Source organism: Spermophilus citellus (genome assembly GCF_964194105.1).
Source record: "Spermophilus citellus genome assembly, chromosome: 14".
Classification (NCBI taxonomy): domain Eukaryota; kingdom Metazoa; phylum Chordata; class Mammalia; order Rodentia; family Sciuridae; genus Spermophilus; species Spermophilus citellus.
Window position 1 is genome coordinate 79,182,520 of NC_138194.1, and position 21,768 is coordinate 79,204,287.

The following is a 21,768-nucleotide window of genomic DNA, read 5'->3' on the forward strand; positions in this document are numbered from 1 at the left end:
TTAAAATCATGGACAAGAAACAGGGTAAACATTGGCAAAATATAAGATTTTTTTTACTCTATATCAGTGATTTTACCTTTTCTGGTAGTGTTTATTTCTAACAAAATGAGTTTTGTTTTTATCTCTAGTTATTATAATAATTTAGAAATAAGTTTGTAAGGACAGATTCTCACTTTCCATGTTTTTTATTTCACTAAAAGCAAATCATATCTGTTGCAGTTTTTAATTTATATTTCTCATTACCAACATGAAGAAAAGACATGTAAAAGTTATACAGTTTAATAACTATTTATAATACACAAATTTTTTTTCGAGATATGTTATTTCATGCTAATTATATATAAGTGCATCTTCTTTTGCATTAATTTAAAAAAAGCATCCTATATTTGAGAAAGTTTTCATATTATTGAGAAATTGTTTCTACAATACCCCATCTTTATCAATGAGGTAAATCCACTGGTTGATTTAGTTGCATTTGTTGTGAAATACATATGACCTTATTAAATCAAGCTTTGTTGTATCATAAGAAGTAAATTGTCCTTCTAAGTAAAAATTTAAATAGAAGCTTTACAATGATTAAAATAATTGGTCAGATCAATATTTGAGGATTGAATGAATGAAAAACTGTAATTAGTCATTTCAGTGGATGCTGAAGGTTTATTTATAATATGGCATGTTTTGAAACTGGGAGACATCCATTTATAAAACAACAAAACTTATATTAATTTTTATTTGCTTTAATCTATTCTAACTACTTAGGATGTTTTCAGAAGATAATGTACAGACAACACTATTATAGTAAATAACTGAGTTTTCATTGTTATACCTCTTCTGTTTTATAAATGTAATTCCAACTTCTTATTTTATGTTAGTTTTCATATAATAATAATTGAGAATGCAAATTAAATGGAAATATGCATTTCACTTAACACGGATTCCATAATCCTAAATATATATATTTCAACTAAAATATGAATGATTACTTAAACTACTCAGTTGGAGATAAAGTCTAAATTATCTAGGGTGGTGGCCTTGAGCAAGTTAACACTGCAATTTTCTTATATCCATGTTTGGTATAACAAAGAGTAAATACGATAACAGCACTCATAAATTCTCATGTGTCCTTTCTGTTTAGCAAGTTGACTGTTCGAGGATAAGTTTACTTATGCTAAGTCCTTTTAAAAAAACGAACACTTTGTATTTTATGCACTTGAATAAATAATGGTGGTTGAAGCAGGAGACTTAGATTCTGGTTTCTACTGTATTTAAGAAGGGGTTATTGATTATCTTGTATACTTCTTTGAATTTTAGCTGCCTCATCTCTAAAGCTGGCATAGTAATATTTTACATCATTGATTTAGGATCAGATAGGATCTTAAGTTCCTTTCCAACAATTATATGAAAAATTCTATGAAATATCAATTCTAAAATAAATTTTTAAAGACTATTAGATTTTAATATTTGCTGTACAGTTTGTCTAAGAAGCAGTGTTACATACTTTTGCAATTCATCAGGAGTCTTCAGCAAGGTCATATTTGGTATTCATAAGACCTTACAGTCCTCTTTTCCAGTCTTCTTGCCACATATTTTTGTATTGACTACAAAAATGACACTCTATTCTCCACTTCACTATCTATAAGGAAATCAAGTTGGGTAATGGGTCTATTTAACCTGAAAGAAAAATCGCATCCTAAGTCAAATCAATCAGAAAATATCTGAAATGCAGACGGTAACCTATAGGTTACCTATAGGTAACCTATAGACTTCACACAGGAGAATTTTGCCCTTGATTGAACCCTTGCTTTGTACATGATCCATCAATTTTATAAAGAATGTTCAACATCATTATTAGGCCTACACTTTTCCAGCTACTCAGATGTGAGGCTATCTTTAGAATTTCATTATATTACTAAGGATACATGTATTGATATGGCAAGTCAGTTTAAGCAGATGACAGCATGACAGAGACATTCACCTCAACCTTGGAGGGAAACAAAGTTGCTTAATGCATTGTGTAGAAAAGAATGTACTTCCCAGGATATATAAATCTCTTCATAACAAGTATATGTATTTATTTATTTGCTAGACAATTGTTAAACCATGTAATATGCTTGATGTTGGAGATATGCATAAATTGGAGACTTTCCCTGCTTTCCTTGGTTGTAATTATCTAATATGTAGACACAGTGAGAACATAAACAATTATATAATTTTTGTAGAAACAAAAAGTTGAAAACTGTTAAAATTACCTATAAAGTAAACTGAATTTTTATACAAACATTACAGAAAATTATGTGAAATTTGAATTTGAAATAAAATTCTAATATTTTGGGATGACAAATTAATCAGTAAAAAAGAAAAAAAAGTTATTTGTTAAAATATTTAATAACTGGTTTTTTTTTAGTTTTATATTAGTAGAAAATTTGCCTATTTAATCAGCTTCATTTAACGTTTATTAAGTACCAAGTGCCAGGTACTGTGTCAAATTCTAGAGATGCAAATATGAATAGTTAGCATTAATTCTCTTCAAAGAAACACAGTCTAAGAGGGGCAGCATTAAAACAATAAAATGGATATTCAACTCTAGTGATTGTCATTCAAACTGAAAAATTCTTAAGCAGGAAACAAGAAGCTAAAAACAAAGTTACGTTATTTGAAATATGTATTGAGTAACAAAATTGATACTATTAATAAACTTCTCAAAAGTTTTCTAAACAAAAATTATCTTCAAAATAAAATGATTTATAAAAGCTAAAATGACATATATCACAAAGAAATATCTTCTTCATGTGAATTATCAGAATATTAAATTATGCAAAATAATCATTTGTGGGACATATGCTCATTCTTTAATTGGTTTCTTAGTCATACTCAATTTATTATTGCTTCTGAGAAGTGTTTTTTTAATATATATTCTTATTTTTATTTCTATCACTAACACATTTAAATTGTTGGTATGTTCAATCGATGACTTCATAGGACATAATGCTTTTGTGTGCCATGCTAGAAATCTAACCCAAGGCCCTATGAAAGCTAGGTAGGTGCTCTACCAGTTATAAAACATGACCCTGTGTTTATTTATTTTCATTTATTTTAAAATTAAGGTAAAATAATCTAAAATTTATTTGAAAGTACTTGACAAACACATCCTTTCATGATTAAAAAAAAAACTCAATAAACTAGAAATATAAAAAAGAGTAATTCAATAAATGCCACATATGAAAAGTCTGTTCCTAGCATAATACTCCATAATTAAAAAACAAGATTTTCCTAGAATCAGAAATAACACAAAATTTTCTCTCTTGCCACTTCTATTAAATATAGTACTGGAAGTCCAGGCGAGAGCAATTAGCAAGAGAAATAAGTGAAAGTCATCTAAATGGGAAAGGAATAAATAATATTGTCCCTATTTGCAGGTGACATAATCTTATATGTAGGGAATGCTAAATAATACATTTAAAATTAGCACCAAAAAACTAATTCAGAAGGTTGCAGGATATGAAATCAACATACAAAAATCAGTTGTTTTTCTTTATAAAAACAATTTTATCTGAAAAATATTAGGAAAACAGTTCCATTTACAATAGCATCAACAAGAATAAAATAGGAATAACAGCTATGGCTATGAAGGACTTGTATTCCAAAAACTCTTTAAATTTCACTGATGAAAAAAATTTATAAAGAAACAAATTGGAAAAGGATCTGTTTTCATGAATTATTAAAATGTCCATTCTACCTGAAGTGATCTACAGATTTAATATAATCTCTTTCAAAATCCCAGTGGCTTTTTTTTTTTTACAAAAATAGAAGAAAAAATAACTCTACAATTCATATGAAACCACAAATAATCCCAATAACCAAATCAAAATAGTGAAAAAGCAAAGCTAGAGGCATCAGACTGCCTGATTTCAAACATACATTACAAATTTATGGTAATCATAAAAATCAATATATAGAACAAAGGAACAAAGTAGAGAGACAACAAATAAATGCATGCATATACAAGGCACTCACTATTCACCAGGGTGCCAGTAATACACAGTGACGAAAGTAAGTCTCTTTAAGAAATGGTATTTGGAAAATGAGGTATTCACATGCAAAAGAATGAAATTGGAAAATTATGTCATACCCAAAAAATCAATTCAGATGGATTATAAGCAATTCAAATGGAGTATATAGATCTGAAACTATAAAACTCCTGGAAGAAAACATGGGGGAAAAAGCTTCATGACCTTGGTCTTGGCAATGACTTCATAAGCATAGGCAAAAAAAGCAAAAATAAGCAAATGAGACTAAATTCAACTTAAAAGCTTTTGCAGAGCAAAGAGAAAGCATAATAAAATAACAATCTATGGAATAGAATATATTTTTATCTAGAATTTCATAACAGGGTAATGTCTTAAGTAGATAAATAACCTCTACAGCTTAATAGCAAGTGTAAAAATGACCTGATTAAAAAAATGGTGTAAGGACTTGAATAGACATTTCTCTAAAGAATTCATGAATTGGTTAACAGGTATGTGTAAAAAAAGTCACTAATTCTGAAGGGTATGTAAATCCAAATTACAATGATATCTCACCTCAAAATTATCAGGATGATATTTATGAAAAATTCAGCAAGTTTTGCCAAGAATAGAGAATAGAATACAGGCGCACTGTGAAAAGGCACAATGGTGAAGCCACTATGGAAAACAGCATGGATGTTCCTCAAAAAATTAGAAATAGAACTACTACCACATTATCCAACAATACACGTTAGATATTTATCGGAAATAACTAAAATCAGGATCTAGAAGAGATATTAGCATTCCCATATATCATTGAAGGGCTATTTGCAATAGCGAAGATATAGAAATAATCTGAGTTTCCACAGACAGAAAAGAAAATGTGTTATACACACAGAATATAATACTTAAAATAGAATATTTCTGCCTTGAAAAGGAAAGACTTTGCTAAAATGGTGCATGCCTATAATCCCAGAGACTTGGGAGGCTGAAGCAGAAGGATCACAAATTCCAGTACAGTTTAGGCAACTTAGAGAGTCCCTGTCTAAAAATATTTATTTAAAGAATATCTGGGGATGTAGCTTAGTTGAGCCCCAGGTTAAATAAAATTCCTGTACCACAAAGAAATCAAATAAAAATACAATAAAATGATTCTTCAAAATGTGAAAATATGAACCATCCTGGAGAATATTATGCTACTTGAAATAAGCCAGTCATGTAAGGAAAGTACTGCATGATCCAACTTCTATGATGGATATAAAATAGTCACTTCATAGAAACAAAGACTGGACTACTTTTTGCCAGGAGCTGGAGAGAAATGAAAATGGTAGTTACTAACCAAAAATGGGCATGATATTCAGCTAAGCAAAAAGAATAAGCTTTAGAGCAGCTGCTTTTTAACATCAGACCTCTAGTTAAGAATAAGATATTCTACACCTAAAAAACTGTTAAGAAGTTGGATTTCATGTTAATTGTTCTTCCCAGAATGAATTAAAATAAAAATGAAGAAAACTCACCTTCATAGGTATGATCCCTAAATCATAGGCAAAAAATAAACAAATGAGACTAAATTCAACTTATAAGCTTTTGTACAGCTTTTAAGTTGCACCATGAAGTCAGGTACTTTAAGGTGATCAGAATATATTCAATATATCACATACTTTAAAATGAAGATATATTTAAAACATTAGCATGGCTTCAAATCACCAGTTAATTTGACTTTCTAGTTTAGTATAATTCAATGCCTTCTTCAATAGCTTATAAAACATTAAAATGATACACAGGCAATAATGTCTCATTTAATCCAGTATTCCTATAATTTTGGTCAGACAGGAAAAAACATCAAAATATATTTGTCCCTCTAAAAATTATTTATGACTTATTTAAGTATAATTTAATGAAATGTGATCAGATGGAATTACCTGATTCATAAAAAATGTATTTAAGAGCTATAAAATATTTGGGTTTGTAAACAGTAATAAAAAAGATTACTCTAGATTCTTTCCTGCTGTCCTTTGAAACTTAGTTTCAACTTTTTCAAGAATGGGTTTGTGCAATATCCTTGTTGATCTCTGCTTAGGTTCTTTTCCATTACCCTTTTGGCTGAATTAACATAATGGTGGACATCAGCTTTCTAAGCAAATGGATATCCACACATACTTTCTCATTAAGCAAGTACTTTTTAAAATTTCACTGCTGACATAAAGGCCTACTGCAAAATAATAAAATGGCACCTTTGTGATAAATAATAGGGTTTGAATTCACACTAAAAGAGCAAGTATAGAAAAACTTTCAGACGATATTTTAGAAGTCTACAACCTGACTGACTGTGAAGCCTCTATTTCTATACATATTTCAAGAACACATATTTCTATTAATCCTGACAATTTGTGGTCTGGCAATTTTGTGTTACTTTCAAACTACAACAAAGACAATGGCATATCTACCTGTTATAAGAAAATAGCTGTGAGGGCAACAGTGTCAAATGTTTCTCTCCTTACCATCCATGGTCAGAATGGGTTAGGGATTTATAACAGAAATTTTTATTTTTGTATGTATGTATCCTACACATTGTCCTAGAAAGGGGGGTTTGAATTAGTTGACATCTAGAAAAGGTTGGAAAAGAGATGCCAGTTATCAGTATTCGTCTTTCAGATTTAACAATGTGTTATAATTACTCTGAGTACTGTAAACATGTCTCACATTACTAGATAAGATGAAATACAAAGTAGAAATTAAAAACACATCTACTATGGTTTATTTGAATGAAATATTAATAATGATACTTTGTCAGAAATGGAAAATACAGGCCAGATGCCAAACCAGTCATGATGCCAGAACAATAGGCATAAAACAGGAATATCCTGATCAAAACATGAAATTTAAGAGCTCTAACATACTATGCATACATGACCAGTATAGTGCAAATGTAGAAGGAACAGATTCTGTCTAGGAGTTCATTGACACTATAAGTATTGTTTGACCTGGACCTTGGAAAATGACTATAGATTTTTGAATGTGGACATAATTGTTCCAGGAATATAGAAAATAGTTTTTAAAAGAAACAGTAATGTGAAGGAATATTTTCTTTCATAGCAGTGCAGTTGACTGAATGTATGGATATTTTAGCTGACAAAGTTGGCAGGTAAGGTAGGTACAAATTGTGGAAGTTTTAAATGTAATGCCAGAGTTCTAAGTTTAGAACCAGGTGGCCATGAAATGATTTTAAACTTAGGATTGATATGCAATTTGTATTTCAGAATGGTCAGGCAGGCAGAAATGTGGAGAAAAATTTGAAGTGAGTAACTTGTTGTCTATTACAGCAATGCATAGAACAATAATAAGATTGGGAACAATAATGAGATTGGGAACAAAATCAGGGGCACCATGTGGTCCTTTAAGGTTGGGGGGACTACAACCTTTCATAGCTAAGGGATCTGTTTCCTTGAGAATTTTTAACAGTATAAGCTATGAGCCTTAGTATTTTGTACCACCCAGCAGGGACAGATTCTTAACAGAGAGGTCAAAGAGTGAAGAGCATAGAAAATGCTCTGTCAATTGACTATTCTGTGGGCAAATGACAGCATGATACCCAGTGATGTCCTCCCCGAGGAACTAAAGTGGAATAAGACAGGCAGATTACAAATTTAAGCAGGGGATATAGAGGCTGACTGCTGAGAATCAAGGACAGCACATAGGACAGCATGAGGTGGCCATGTCAGACTTAAGTAGCTCTGATTAAGCAAAAGTGCCTTGCAGAATGTATCACCAAGTGGCCAAGCTGCAGATTCTACAAAGAATGAATAGATCATGAAATAGAAGTCAAGAGGCTCCTGATAGTGGCTTGATGAAGATTATAAAGTTGGTAAGTGACCTACATTCCAGTTAAATTCACTTTTCACCAAGTTAGTGAAATACATTTCATTGGTTGCAAAATTTTGATGAAAACTTTTCTGCTACCATTGCCTGACTCATTTTTTTACTATTTTGACTTCCAATAAACAACAGCTATTTGCTCAAAAGAAAAATAGGAATGATGGAGGTGGGAGGATAAAGGAAGATTAAATGAAAATCTGACAATTAAAATGACAATATATTCTCATCTAGGATTGTCCTGTTTTATGCGTAGGTTTGAGTACAATATTCTGAATATATTTTAAATAATGTTTCCTTTTACTTTCAAAACCATCTTTGATTTGGTCAGTATATTACATGATTGCCCAAATGAAATCATGATTCTATATGGATATTGCAGGAGACAAAGGAACCTACAATATATTTGGGAAAGCAAAGATCACATATTTAAAACACCTCCAGAATGATGAAATATTAAATAATGTATTCTTACTTTTATCTGGAAAAAATACACTTAGTGAAAGATGCATAATAATAGATGCAAAATAGTCAGAAAATGTTTTACTATTGAAGAATTCTTTACACTGAGTTTAGAAAAATGAGCAAAATTTAAGTAACATTATAGGTGAAAGAATCTTTGGTAACAGAAAGCTCTCTCTCGTGCTCTTTTCTCTCTCTCTCTTTCTCTCTCTCTGGTGTGTGTGTGTGTGTGTGTGTGTGTGTGATGAAATTAAGATTTGCATAGCTAGGTGCCATGGCACATGCCTGTAATCCCAATGGCTCTTGAGGCTGAGGCATGAGGATCAAGAGTTCAAAGCCAGCCTCAGCAAAAGCTAGGTGTTAAGCAACTCAGTGAGATCCTATCTTTAAATAAAAAACACAAAAGGCTGAGGATGTGGCTCAGTGATTGAGTGTCCCTGAGTGAGGATTAAATAAGGTCATGTATTCAAAGCACTTAAAGTGGTTCTTGGCATTAATCAACATCTGATTCATAAAAATAATATTTTCCCATTTGAAATCTTAACACTTGGAAATCTGAGGAAGCATGAACATTACTGAAGATTTCTGATAGACTAATTTGCATTGATTGACGTGTTTCACGATGTATAACATTCAATTGTAACTTTAACTTTAATAGGCCCTACAAGCATATTAGATATAAAAATGAAGTATTAATATTAAAGATAATATCCAATTGGAAATTCTCTGAAATGCACATATAACAGCCTGTTTGCTTGAACCAGGTGCACTTTATAATCACTAACACTAAGCCAGAAAGAAGTACCTTTTCACATTAATGTATATAGATTCATTTTTTAATTTTGAATTACAATAGCCATTTAGAATAAAAATATTATTTAATAATAATGTAAGATAAAAGAAAAGAGAATTGTTAGTTGTCAAACTACCACTAGAAACAACAGAAGTTGAACAGTTCTCTGGCATATTGCCCCTACTTCAAAACAAAAGAAAAAGTAGGAAGTAGAAGATACAAATATCAATAATATAGAGTTGGCAAAGGTTTCACAATTAGAAGTCGCTTATATTCATTGAGTATATGACCATTTTCATATCTTTTTGTCAAAAGATATGCTTAAAGAGCAAATTCACAACTACTGACTTTTGGACTTGTCTCTCACATAAGCTTAATTTGTATAATACAAAATAATTCATTGTTTTAGTCAATGATGTCAAACAACTATTTTGACATACTAGTTTGACAACTATATGGTCTTGGAAATCTTTGATAGGTTTCTGTTAGTATGACTTTTAAAGACTATACAAATAGAGGATTCATTAGATAATTTTCTCAAAGAGATCATGTGTTCACAATGAAAGTAAAATTAACATTTGAATTTTTAAACTTTGCATTCATTTTCTCCAATCACTACACTACAATTCATTATTAAAAGCAACATATATTTAGCCAGAAAAAAATCAAAACAAGGGAACACTGATAATTACTTAGAGTGAATGGTATTTCATTGTTATAGGAAAGTGTTAATTTAAAAATAGTCTAAACTATTTTGTCAAAAATATCTATGAATGTGTAATTAAGATATTAAACAGAATAAAAATAAAATCAGTAAAAATATATATTTGCATTTTTGTAATGACAAATACTCATTTTCTTCCTTATCTACAAAAATATCACATTTTAAAATATTACAATGTACAGTATGTTAAATTGTAGTTTGAGCATGCCTAATCTGAAATTATGAAAAGTCTCAAGGTGGAAAATTCAGTGGCTGAACTCATGTGCCTGATCACCATCAAAATGTAGGTACAGCCAGTTTGGTGTCACACACCTGTAATACTTGCCACAAGAGAAGCTTAGACAGGAGGATCACTAGTTCAAGGCTAACCTCAACAACTTATGAAGACTCTAAGCAGCATAGCAAGACCCTGCCTCAAAATTTTTTAAAAAAGGGCTAGGGATGTGGCTTAGTGTCAGAGTGCCTCTGGGTTCAATCCCCAGTACAAATATATATATATATATATGAAAGAAAGAAATTAAATAATTTAGTTAATTAAATAACTGTATTACAGATTTATACAGGTTAAGCATCCCTTATCCCAAATACTTGAGATCAGAAGTTCAATCCCCAGTACAAATATATATATATATATATATTCTTTCTTTTTGCTTTTTATTGGTGCAATATAATTGGCTGAATTATTTCAACTTGACCTTTACTTTAAGGACAATTGGTTGGACAACTGCAAAGGCAGTCCTAATAATTAATATTCAAAGTTCACTGCATTTCTTTTTTCCAAGTCCAATTTACCTTCGCTAAAGAGAAATTAGAAGACCCAAAATACAAATATTTAATATCATTATCATTTTAAAATTATAATTTCAAACAGTAAAGAGGACTATTTTAATAGTATTAATGCTTCACATTTAAAATAATTTTAAAAACTTACTTGAAAACTGAATTGCAAATCCAGATTTGCTGATATAAAAATCTGTATCAAACTGAATGGTTACTATGTTGAGGGTGCTGTGAATTCCTTCAGGAATGAGAGATCCACTAATTTCCTTTAAAAGCATCTCATTTTCTGGTGGACCATCCCAAACTCGCAGTATGTCATGTGATGCTTCCGTATCAAAAGCAAGAAACTGCAGGCTGTGGGTGAATGATAGTATCTCTGATTATTTTAAACAATGATTAAATTTTAAATAAGAAAAAAATGAATTTGCACTGTAGTTTTTACTGAATATTTCTTTTTACTGAGATGAAAAATGAATTAGGTAAATAGCATATGTAATTTTAATTATTTTTTCTTGAACAATAAAATTTATTTCTTCAGAACACAATTAAAAACACTATTTAATCACCTTTGCAAACTACATAAATTTCAGGTATACAGTCTTTTCAGTGTTTATGAATGTTAACCTTGATAACTAAAGGTAAAATTTATAGAGGTTCTTGTATGTGCAAGGCTGCACAAATGTATTATGAATATTTTCCTTGTTAAATTGTTATAATGACTAATGGAGCAGGAACAATTTTAATCTCAATTTTACAAATGTGGCAAACAGAGTTTAGATAAATTAAATAATTGCACAAAGGGTAGCTGACTCATAAACTGAACTTAATTTGTCTGATCTCACAGTATACACTTTAACCACTGTTTCACATTAAATTTGTTCTGTTTAATGTCTAATCTAGACAAAATTAGCATTCCTGTTATATCAACACACTTAACAGTAAATAAACTTTCTTGTTTGATATATGAATTGTCACAGCTTTACATTTGGGTTGCATATAAATATTAGTTATTGTTCTTTAACAAAACCTCAGAAGCCTATTGAATTTAATATTTCCAAGTTTAATATGTCTGATATTTAAATAAAGAAATGCATGATATAAACTAAAGGAAGATAAGCTAGGGATAGATACAAGGAAACCTGTTTTGAGTTACACATATTTTCTTGCAAAAGCAGTGTACCAGTTCATACTGCATCCTGAAATTCATAGGAGTACACCACCTAGAAGCCTGCCTGAAATTTCATTTGTATGAACAGCAATTCTTAAATTAAATGTTATTAATGAGCAAAAACTCACTAATTAGCCTATAAGTCAAGGATGACTGTTCATTTATTAATCCACTCTCAGTCAAAGGCATAATAAGTAAAATGGGGTATGAGAGCTGTGTTAGCCTTGGAAACTTGACTTGTGTTGATCTCGAAGGCTGCGGTTCTGCACTCATGTATGGGGCAATGACTGGAACAATTGCAAGCCACCTACCTAAACTCAGCACTGTTAATGGGCAGAGAGCTGTTGCTTCAGAAATGTGCCTGAGACCAGGGAAGATGGGAAATGCTATTAAATTCTTTTTACCTTATTTCTTCTAAATGCCAGTGAGGTTGCACTTAGTGACTTGAACAACTTTGTATACTTATCAAAATGATGGATTCAGCATCCTGAGTTATCAAGAATTGAAAGAACAAAGTCCACAAGAAGCAGGGAAGAATTTCAACCTCTGTATTCTCTTATAAGTAGGAAAAGTTTTCTCCTAAATGGTTTCATGAGTTAACTTTGCAGCCTACAAATCCAAAATCAATAAATCATTCTTTTTTTTTTTTTAAAAGAGAGAGTGAGAGAGGGGAGAGAGAGACAGAGAGAATTTTTAATATTTATTTTTTAGTTCTCGGCGGACACAACATCTTTGTTGGTATGTGGTGCTGAGGATCGAACCCGGGTCGCACGCATGCCAGGCGAGCGCGCTACCGCTTGAGCCACATCCCCAGCCCCAATAAATCATTCTAATGAGTACTTTTTAAAAATAATTTAAGCTAATGAAACCATGTTTTCCATTACCAAGGTCAATAGTATTGAAAAATCTTGATATTTGATTGATATCATACAAAGGAACTGATCAAGAAAATCAGATTTCCTAGTAGCTTTGAGAAAATGAAATCTACTTACCTGACAATGTTTCCTGGATCTACCTCAATCATCCACATGCAACGCAGATTATTGTCATATGGAAAAGGATAACCAGGAGATAAGATTCTTCCCGATGACTCTCCTTTAAAACGACCTCCACATTCAGCTAAAAAATTTTAAGTCACAATTCAATGAGAGTCTTTCCAAAACAATCTATAATTTTTCCAAGAGTATGAATTTTTTCACATTAAGGAAAATTTAATCTCCCCTCTTCTTGAAAATAAACATTTGTATAAGCATTCTTAGATCAAGATATTAATCGAAGCAAGGATATATTGTGTAATAAAATAACATAATCTCAAATTAGATCACATAAAAGAGGCAGGAGGATCTCGAATTCAAAGCCAACCTCAGCAATTTAGCAAGAAATTAAGCAATTCACTGAGACCCTGTCTCTAATAAAATACAAAATAGGATTAGGGATGTGGCTCAGTGGTCCAGTGTCCCTGAGTTCAATCCCTGGTACACAAAAAAACCAAAAATTAAAAATAAATAAATAAATACACAAAAGTAATGATAATTTTAAAAGGGAAACAGATGGTGAGTTGCTCACTGCTAGTGACTTGAATAATTCATCATCTTCCTATCCCATCTCTCAGAAAAACTAATCTTTACTGCAGTCCCCTGCGGCATTCTAAATTTCAGTGTCCTTTTATTCCCTTTTAAATCACCCTAAACTTTTCCCCTTTCAACCTCCCCAAAGTCAAACTAGCATTTTTATTATATTTTTAGTTCAATTAAGTCTAATTTAGTTTTGATTCAACGTGGCCTCTAAGTTTTATAAAATTTATTGAATTAAAAATATAAGTATTTTTATACAATGTAATTATAATTTTATTTTTTGAGAAATCCCTCCTTATTTTAATTCTATCTGATACTCTCGGGATTTTTGAAGTGATCCTTCTCTGGTAAGGATATAATCTGGAAAAAACGGTATGTATTGGAGAACAGAGAATCTAAGAATTTTGTTGACTATACTGACCTATATTTCTAAACCCTAGAAACAGGGAAAACACTGTGTAATGCATTATACATTTAAATATTCCCCAGATTATCGTTCTGCCAAAAATTAAGCAACAATAAAACCATTTTACTTTTAGCTTAAGTATAGGAAAATACTCATATTTATTTTTCTTATTCTCTGTTTCTATTTTATTCAGATTCAGTGACTGAATAATATTTTTGTTGCTGTTTATCATTATTACTACTATTATTAGGCCAAAAAAAGATTAAAGACAGAAAGTTTTATGGTTTGGAAGAGACTCTAGTACATAGAATATGACTCAAATTAGTAAGCTCCATTTATGCAGATTTGTTTCAAAGATCTTAGTATATTGTACCACTCTGTGGTGATTAATTTTGTGTGTCCACTTAGTCAAGCTATAATACCCAGTTATTTAATCAAATGCTAATCTAGGTATGAAAGTATTCTGTAGATGTGGCTAACAGTTTAGGAAGATTACCCTCAGTAATGCAGATAGACCTCATCCAATCAGTTGGAAGGCCTCAAAAGCAAAACCTGTTTTCTAAAAACGGAAATTCTCCCTTGAAGCTAGAGTGTTAATTCTTGCTTTGATTTTCAACCTGTTGATCTTCCCTATGGATTATTAGTTCATTAATTTCCTGATTTAAGATATGAGTTGTGTGTGGACAGAGATAATAATTTGAATATTTAGAGTATGTTTTGGTAACATTTCCATGAACATATTTATGGGAAGTCTAAAAGAGTATCCTACCAATACAGGAAGGCAGAGGATAGTCCCATGCCCTTCTCTCCCCTGTCATGCACTTCAGAAGGCTGCTTCCATGCAGAGTGTAGCCTGGATTGCATCCATAAATGATAGTGCTACCAGCAAAGTGGCCTTGGTCACTGATCTTGTATCCAAATTGTGGAATACCAGGATCTTCACAATGTGAAAGTTCAAAACCTGAGAGAAATACATAAATTGATTAAAGGAAAAAAATAGCAAGAGAATTTAAAACTACACAAATTATTCCTTTACCTCACTATTTCAAATGATTGTATACTTTTTCCTAGTTTTATTGCTCTTATATATTTAACTGACAGTACACAAAATAGAGCTCTTTTTTCTTAAAAACTAGAAATTGTTATACTTTTCAATTTTTTCAAATTCATCAGTGATATGGTCTCTATGACTATGTAAAGGCTTGTAGAAATAAGCTTCCTGCCTACTCCACATGATTTTATAGTTCATATTAGATTCTGACAGGTCTACTATACTATAAGAAGAAATGTATATTTAGTTTTTGTCCTCAGTTCTTGGCATTACAGTTCCTAACACCCTTGGAATTTCCTGAGTGACAGGAGTGGAACATCTTTTGTTACCTACAATAAGCTGCTTTCAATCATACCTGAGTGTATGATCAAAAGGATTGCCTGTCTTTTGAAGAATGCTGATATGTTGCAAAAGGAACTAACCATTTGACTAGAAGGTTGGAACTCAGCCCTTACCACCTTACCTCCAACACACACTTACTTTCATGAAGAGGAGAGGGGCTAAAGATTAATTACCAAGCCAATGATTTAGTTCACTGTGTCTATGAAATGGAATTTCCTAAACAATTTACAGAGACGGTTTTGAGAGCTTCCAGATTGGTGAACATACCCACATGCTAGAAAGGTATCCTGTCAAAACTCCATGGGGACAGAAGCTTTTGCACTTGGGCCCCTTCTGGCCCAAGCCTATGTACATCTTTATCTGGCCTTTCATTTGTATTATGTGAGCATTCAAAATTACTGAATACAAAGGGATTAAGGGAGTCCTCAATTTATAGCTTGTCAGCAAGAACTGTAGAAGGGGCTATATCAACTCTAGCAAGTATTAAAGTTAAAATGAATTGTTAGATATCAAATGTTTTTCAGATGCTTGGAGAATTGATTGAAGTGAAGAAGAAACATATTTAGTGTCAAAAGTGAATAGAAAAACAAATACATTTTTTTAAAAGCTGATAAACTAAGCTACTAGAACTATATCCTAAAAATTTTAAATCCAGACAAAAATGTGAAAATATAACTATCCAAGTAACAAACATGTCAAATGAAAATATAATTTTTGACTCCCTTACTTTTATAAACTTGGAAGAAAGTGAATCCTGTGTTTAAAGTGTATTTTACCTATCAAGAGGTAATATAAACTATAATAAGTTTGATTAACTCAATTTTTATATTGTACTTGAGCCAGAAAAAGTAGATATTTCAAAAATTCTCATGGGGGGGTTATAGAAGATTTCTACTTGTTGTCAATCTGAAATAGAGAGGAAACATTTGGTTTTCTGCAAAGTTAGGACAGTCTGCATGAATTTACTGAAATCTGAGGCAAGTGCAACCTTTAAGAAGTTGATTTACAACTACGTGAGCAATGAGGGAACTCCAGAGAATTCCAGAGTGTGGAGGAAATTTGTGATTATATTTTAATGGAGGATGAAGTCCATAATTTACAGACATCTCTAGGCTATCAAAGCAGGAGACACTGGAGGCTAATGGGGCCCTTGGAGAGACAGATTTACATTTCTAAAGGTTAGAATTAGAATCCCTGATCTTCTCCATTCCATCTCCCAGAAGCTGTCCTTCTGAAGCCCAGGCAAAAGGAGAGTGTAGGTAATGAATGATTCGGTCAGAAAGATGAGGGCTGATTCAAGAGAAAATGAAATGTCGATACCTACAGAGCAATCCCCACCTTCTCCCCAACCTGTTGCCCAAGGTAACCTGCCTACAGAGAATTGTTCCTTCTTGCAGGATGGTCATTGTAGGAATTTTTTTTTTTTTTTGAGAGAGAGAGAGAGAGAGAGAATTTTCAATATTTATTTTTCAGTTCTCGGCGGACACAACATCTTTGTTGGTATGTGGTGCTGAGGATCGAACCCGGGTCGCACGCATGCCAGGTGAGCACGCTACCGCTTGAGCCACATCCCAGCCCTGTAGGGGTTTTTAATATATGTCCCTTGGACACTTCCTTCCTTCCTTTACCCCTGGGCGGCTTCATTCCCATTCTTGGATCACTATACCTTTTGGGTTACTAGGCAGGATATGGGGAGGAGAAAGCATGTGAACAAAGAAAATCTGAAATGTAAAATAGGGGCAGGATCCTCACTTCCTTAGACAGGAAGCCTCTTCTGGAGCCCCTTCTCTTCAGAGAAGTCTATCTCTGTTCTTTATAAATAAAACTTGTTTTTTATGCTTGCCTCAGTGTTTCTCCAGTGTTCAATTTTCAAATCAAGGAAATGGGACTTGACTCTGATTCTCATCACCATTATCACTTCCTTTCAAAAGTGAGGAAAAAGATTCCCGAAGCAAGCCTTTTTCATTTTGCTATCCCTTGCCTCCAGAGTCCCTGGCTACTTGTGTCGATTTTTTTTCACCAGGATTTCATCATGTTGCTATTTAGGGTTAGAACCAGGTCAAAGGAGGGCTGGAACAGACATCATCATCATCATCATCTTAATAATAATTCATTTGTTTAGACTCAGAATACCTCATGTGCATATTCATTGTGAAATTAATAAAGGCAAATATTAAAAACCCAATAGTCATAGCACAATGCACTAAGATCCTAAAGGAACTAAAAAAGGATGATTCACAACTTAAAACAATGGTCAAAATGTAAGTTCTCTAGCTATGTAGCTTTCCTCTCTTTGATATTTTACAAAAATGTATAAGTAGCTGAGCCCATATGGTGGCACACATCTGTATTCCTAGCTACTTGGGCTAAAGTGGATCGCAATTTGGAGTCCAGCCTCAGCAATTTAGCAAGATCCTGTCTCAAAATAAAAAATAAATAAATAAATAAAAAGGTCTGGGGATGTATCTCAGTGGTAAAGTGTTCTTGTTTATAATAACCACTACAGAAAAAAAAAAAAAAAATATATATATATATATATATATATATATATAATGGAGGCTAACTTAAAGACATTAAATCCAATAAATATATATTATTATTCCACAAATATATATATATATATATATATATATATATATATATATATATATATGTGTGTGTGTGTGTGTGTGTGTAAGAAAAAAATCTATAATAAATGCAGAAATGATAATTAGGTGCAAAATTATATCAGCTTCCAAGAATAGAAGACTAAAAAATATTCTGAACAGTCTCATGAATAAGGGAAATAAGTTATTTTAAGACAAAAATGTTTGAGAAAAAAAATTTTATTTGTGTCTTATGTGGTGACTGAAGAAAATTCTGCATCTCTTCTTTTGGCATAGAGCCATGACCAAATTAATCTGGATGTAAACTAGAAAGAAAAAAAAAAGCATATAGTAGCTCACTGGTATCAAATAACTAAGTCACATTGTTTACTTCCTGTGTTATAACATACTTAAAGTCACCAGAAAGTGTATAGCACTAAGTAGTGAGGTATTCCTATAACTTCTCTGTGTGGAGAGATACATTGACTTTCGGAGAACATAAGAAGCCCTTCCTAGTCTCTTTAAGGGGATTTTACTCACTCTCTCCTAAGGCAAGTTCTAGAGTATTTAATGGTCAATGAAGATCTGTTACTTTTATGTGCCAAAAGGAAGAACTTTCAAATTACTAAATAAAAAAGGAATGATTGTTAAAAAAAATCAAGAAAGTATGCGAAGTAAATATATTTGAGATATAGGATTTTTGAAATCTTATTGTTAATAAAAGATAACAATAGTACAAGGAGACAAATTAAAATTAGATTATTCTACAATAATTTTAATCTCCGAAGAACTGTTTGGTGGACTTAATTCAAAGCATTAAGCATAAAACATTTATGAACTATATTTAATATTTTGTTATTAAATTTCATTTAGGCAATTAGTCTTGTAAGAAAAAGTCTTATTTTTTAATTTCTTTTCTTTTTTATTGATCCCCTGGTGCTTGGGATGGAACTCAGGGCCTCACACATGCTATACAAGTGTTTTATAACTCGTCTACACTCACAATCTAGGAATTCTTTTTTTTTTTTAATGAGAAGGTATGTAAAGCATATTGTCAAATGTCACCTCCATATTCATAAACAGGAAATACTCTGAGAACACATACAATAGCTATAATATTCATCTCTGATCCAGACATAATAAAAAAATAAAGGGAATATAAAAAAGAAGAATGTGTTAAAGAACAATTATGCATTCTCTTTTTCTTTACAAATTAATAAAAAATGATATATACCTATTCTCACTAATCTCAACATCAAACTATGAAGTTACAACTTTAGAAGAATGCTACAAGAGGGCAATCCCAGTTTTAAGACTATAGAAATTAAGAATTAACAAAAAGATTATAGAAATTATTGTTATTAATTTCCCATTGTTTTCAGAAGATAGGATAAAATATCCCCCCCTTTTAAAATTGCTGATGCTCTGAGTTCTACGTAGAAAGTTTTGAGTACAAACTTTTTTTTTTTTTTACTTTTTTTTTATTGGTTGTTCACAACATTACAAAGCTCTTGACATATCATATTTCATACATTAGATTGAAGTGGGTTATGAACTCCCAATTTTACCCCAAATGCAGATTGCAGAATCACCTCGGTTACACATCCACATTTTTACATACTGCCATATTAGTGAATGTTGTATTCTGCTACCTTTCCTATCCCTTACTATCCCCCCCTCCCCTTCCCTCACATCTTCTCTCTCTACCCCGTCTACTGTAATTCATTTCTCTCCTTGTTAATTTTCCCATTCCCCTCACAACCTCTTATATGTAATTTTGTATAGCAATGAGGGTCTCCCTTCATTTCCATGCAATTTCCCTTTTCTCTCTCTTTCCCTCCCATCTCATGTCTCTGTTTAAAGTTAATCTTTTCTTCCTGCTCTTCCTCCCTACTCTGTTCATAGTTGCTTGAGTACAAACTTTTTACTGAAAGACTTTCTAAATATTAACCTGACAAACATGAAAAAAATGTTATTAAATGTGCTATTTTATGTCTTGCATAGCTTAAATTTGTCCCTCATTCTGGGATAGTGCTATTCAGCTTTGATTGAATTATAATTTGTTGAAACCACCAGCCCCTTGGTATTAGGCTAAAACATAAAGTTGGTGAATTCTAGATATATCTAAGAATTGATTGATTGATGAATATATTTATAAATTTTACTAGATTTTTACAAATTATTCTACATGACTTTTCCAATTTATGTTCCCCAATGCTTATGAATCTTGATATCTGAAATTTGTTATGACCATCTGGTGGTGGGCAGCTTTTAAAATCTTAACTACTTTATGAATGTGAAGCAGCATATTATTTTTCTCTTAATCTTCATTTTTAATCTTTTATTAAATTAAACATTTTTTTTCTTATGCTAAGGCCACTGAGGTTTCTTATACTGTGAAATTTTCTTTTTCCTATATTTTTCAGGTATGCTACTATTTTCTTATTGACTTGTTCAAGTGTATATTTTCTGCTGTATAAAAATATCTTCTTCTAAATACTCTCATATTTATTTATAGTGTGCTTTGTTATAGTTTTCTTGTTGTTTGATGATTAATAATAAAGACATGGTTGAGAAAGCAGATCAAATATAAGAAATTGGAGACTTTGATGCAAATGGAATATGAGCTGGAAAGCCACTGCTGGCTTTCAAAAAATCCAGGAGTTCAAAGAGTCTATGGACACATACAACCACCTGCCAGCACCACACTTATAGCATAAGTGGGTGGTGGAAAACAAATGACTTCATAAACTCCACCTTTCAGTTGTTGCAGGACTGCCTTTAATTGGTAGAATTTAAAGAGAGATCTTTGTTGGCAAGAGAGTTTGGAAAACATAGTTGCAAAATTTTTCATCTCTGCACTTCAAGGATGTGCTTAGAAGGGCAGAAGTGCTACTGATTATTCACAGATTTTTACTCGTGTGTCTTATTCTAATATTTTCTCTACCTTAAAGACATAGCTATTCTAGAGCACTGTGTTTTTTTTTTTTCCTAAACATATTAAAGTTTTCTTATCCACAGGTAGGTCTTCAACCTGCCAGAAATTAACAACATGCAGTGGGTAAATTATTAGTTCAAATTTTTAGAGATTTTCCAATGTGAGGTTATGGAAATTTTAATGATAACTCTTTTATAACAGTTTGAAGAAATTATAATAAAAGTTATCCATGTAAATTAAAGATAATTAAGAGATATTTCTTTAGTATTTTTCTTAGAATATCTGTACTTGGTAATGTTCCATTAGTTTATACATCCTTTATTGTCTGTTTAATTTTAAGATTTAAAAAATGAAGGCAATGGAAAATATATGTGGTATGTGTTATGGAACATGGATCCAATGAATTAACTTTGTGTTCCCTTGTAATTTACTTATTTTCTGCTTGCATTTATATTAAATTAATTATATATTGAATATAAAGTTAAAGTTAGTAGGTCATCTGATTATTTTTCACATTAAATATGCCAACAACATGCTGGTAACTAAATTAAAGAGATTAAATTGGATAATTTATTTTATATTTACAAGGCTAGTACTGAAAAAAATGCACCACAAATTAACTAATGTTCAGCCTTAATGTGAATATAAAATTGAATGGCAATGGTCTCTACAGATTGTTGAATTAATTCAAGCAACAGAGCTAAGAGGCTAAAAGAGTACAAAAATATTTGAAGTTTTCCAGTGGAATAAATAAACATTTCTCCAGAGATTTTCTTTTTGCTTGTTTGTTTATTTGTTGTTTTCGCTGGGTAATTTTTAGCAAGTTAAATAAAAAGAGAAAATTACAAAAAAAAAAAAAAAAAAACCACCTGCGCCTAGATTTACTGCCTAATGGTTTGGCATCATAATATTTACCAGGTCAGCCTTCCAGAAGAGAATACCATAAGCCATCAAAATGATATGATTTAACTTTGTAATGGATGGTTGTCAGAAATACCCAATTCCTTTCTTCTCAGTGAAAAGTGGGATTATTACAAATGAATATAACTAAAAGAATTAACATGAAAA

The 21,768-nt window shown here is 31.6% G+C and overlaps 1 protein-coding gene across 3 annotated transcripts in view; it reads right to left on the minus strand.

Annotated features, from left to right (window-relative positions):
• Positions 1 to 21,768, minus strand: part of CSMD3 (CUB and Sushi multiple domains 3) — a gene marked incomplete at both ends in the record, with an annotated part of 1,157,568 nt that overhangs the window by 278,939 nt on the left and 856,861 nt on the right. For all 3 annotated transcript variants that reach the window (XM_081266797.1, XM_081266796.1, XM_081266795.1), the window contains 3 exons: positions 10,788 to 10,990; positions 12,797 to 12,923; positions 14,554 to 14,745. In XM_081266797.1, the coding sequence (XP_081122923.1) occupies positions 10,788 to 10,990; positions 12,797 to 12,923; positions 14,554 to 14,745 (522 nt within the window). The remainder of the gene's footprint in view (positions 1 to 10,787; positions 10,991 to 12,796; positions 12,924 to 14,553; positions 14,746 to 21,768) is intronic.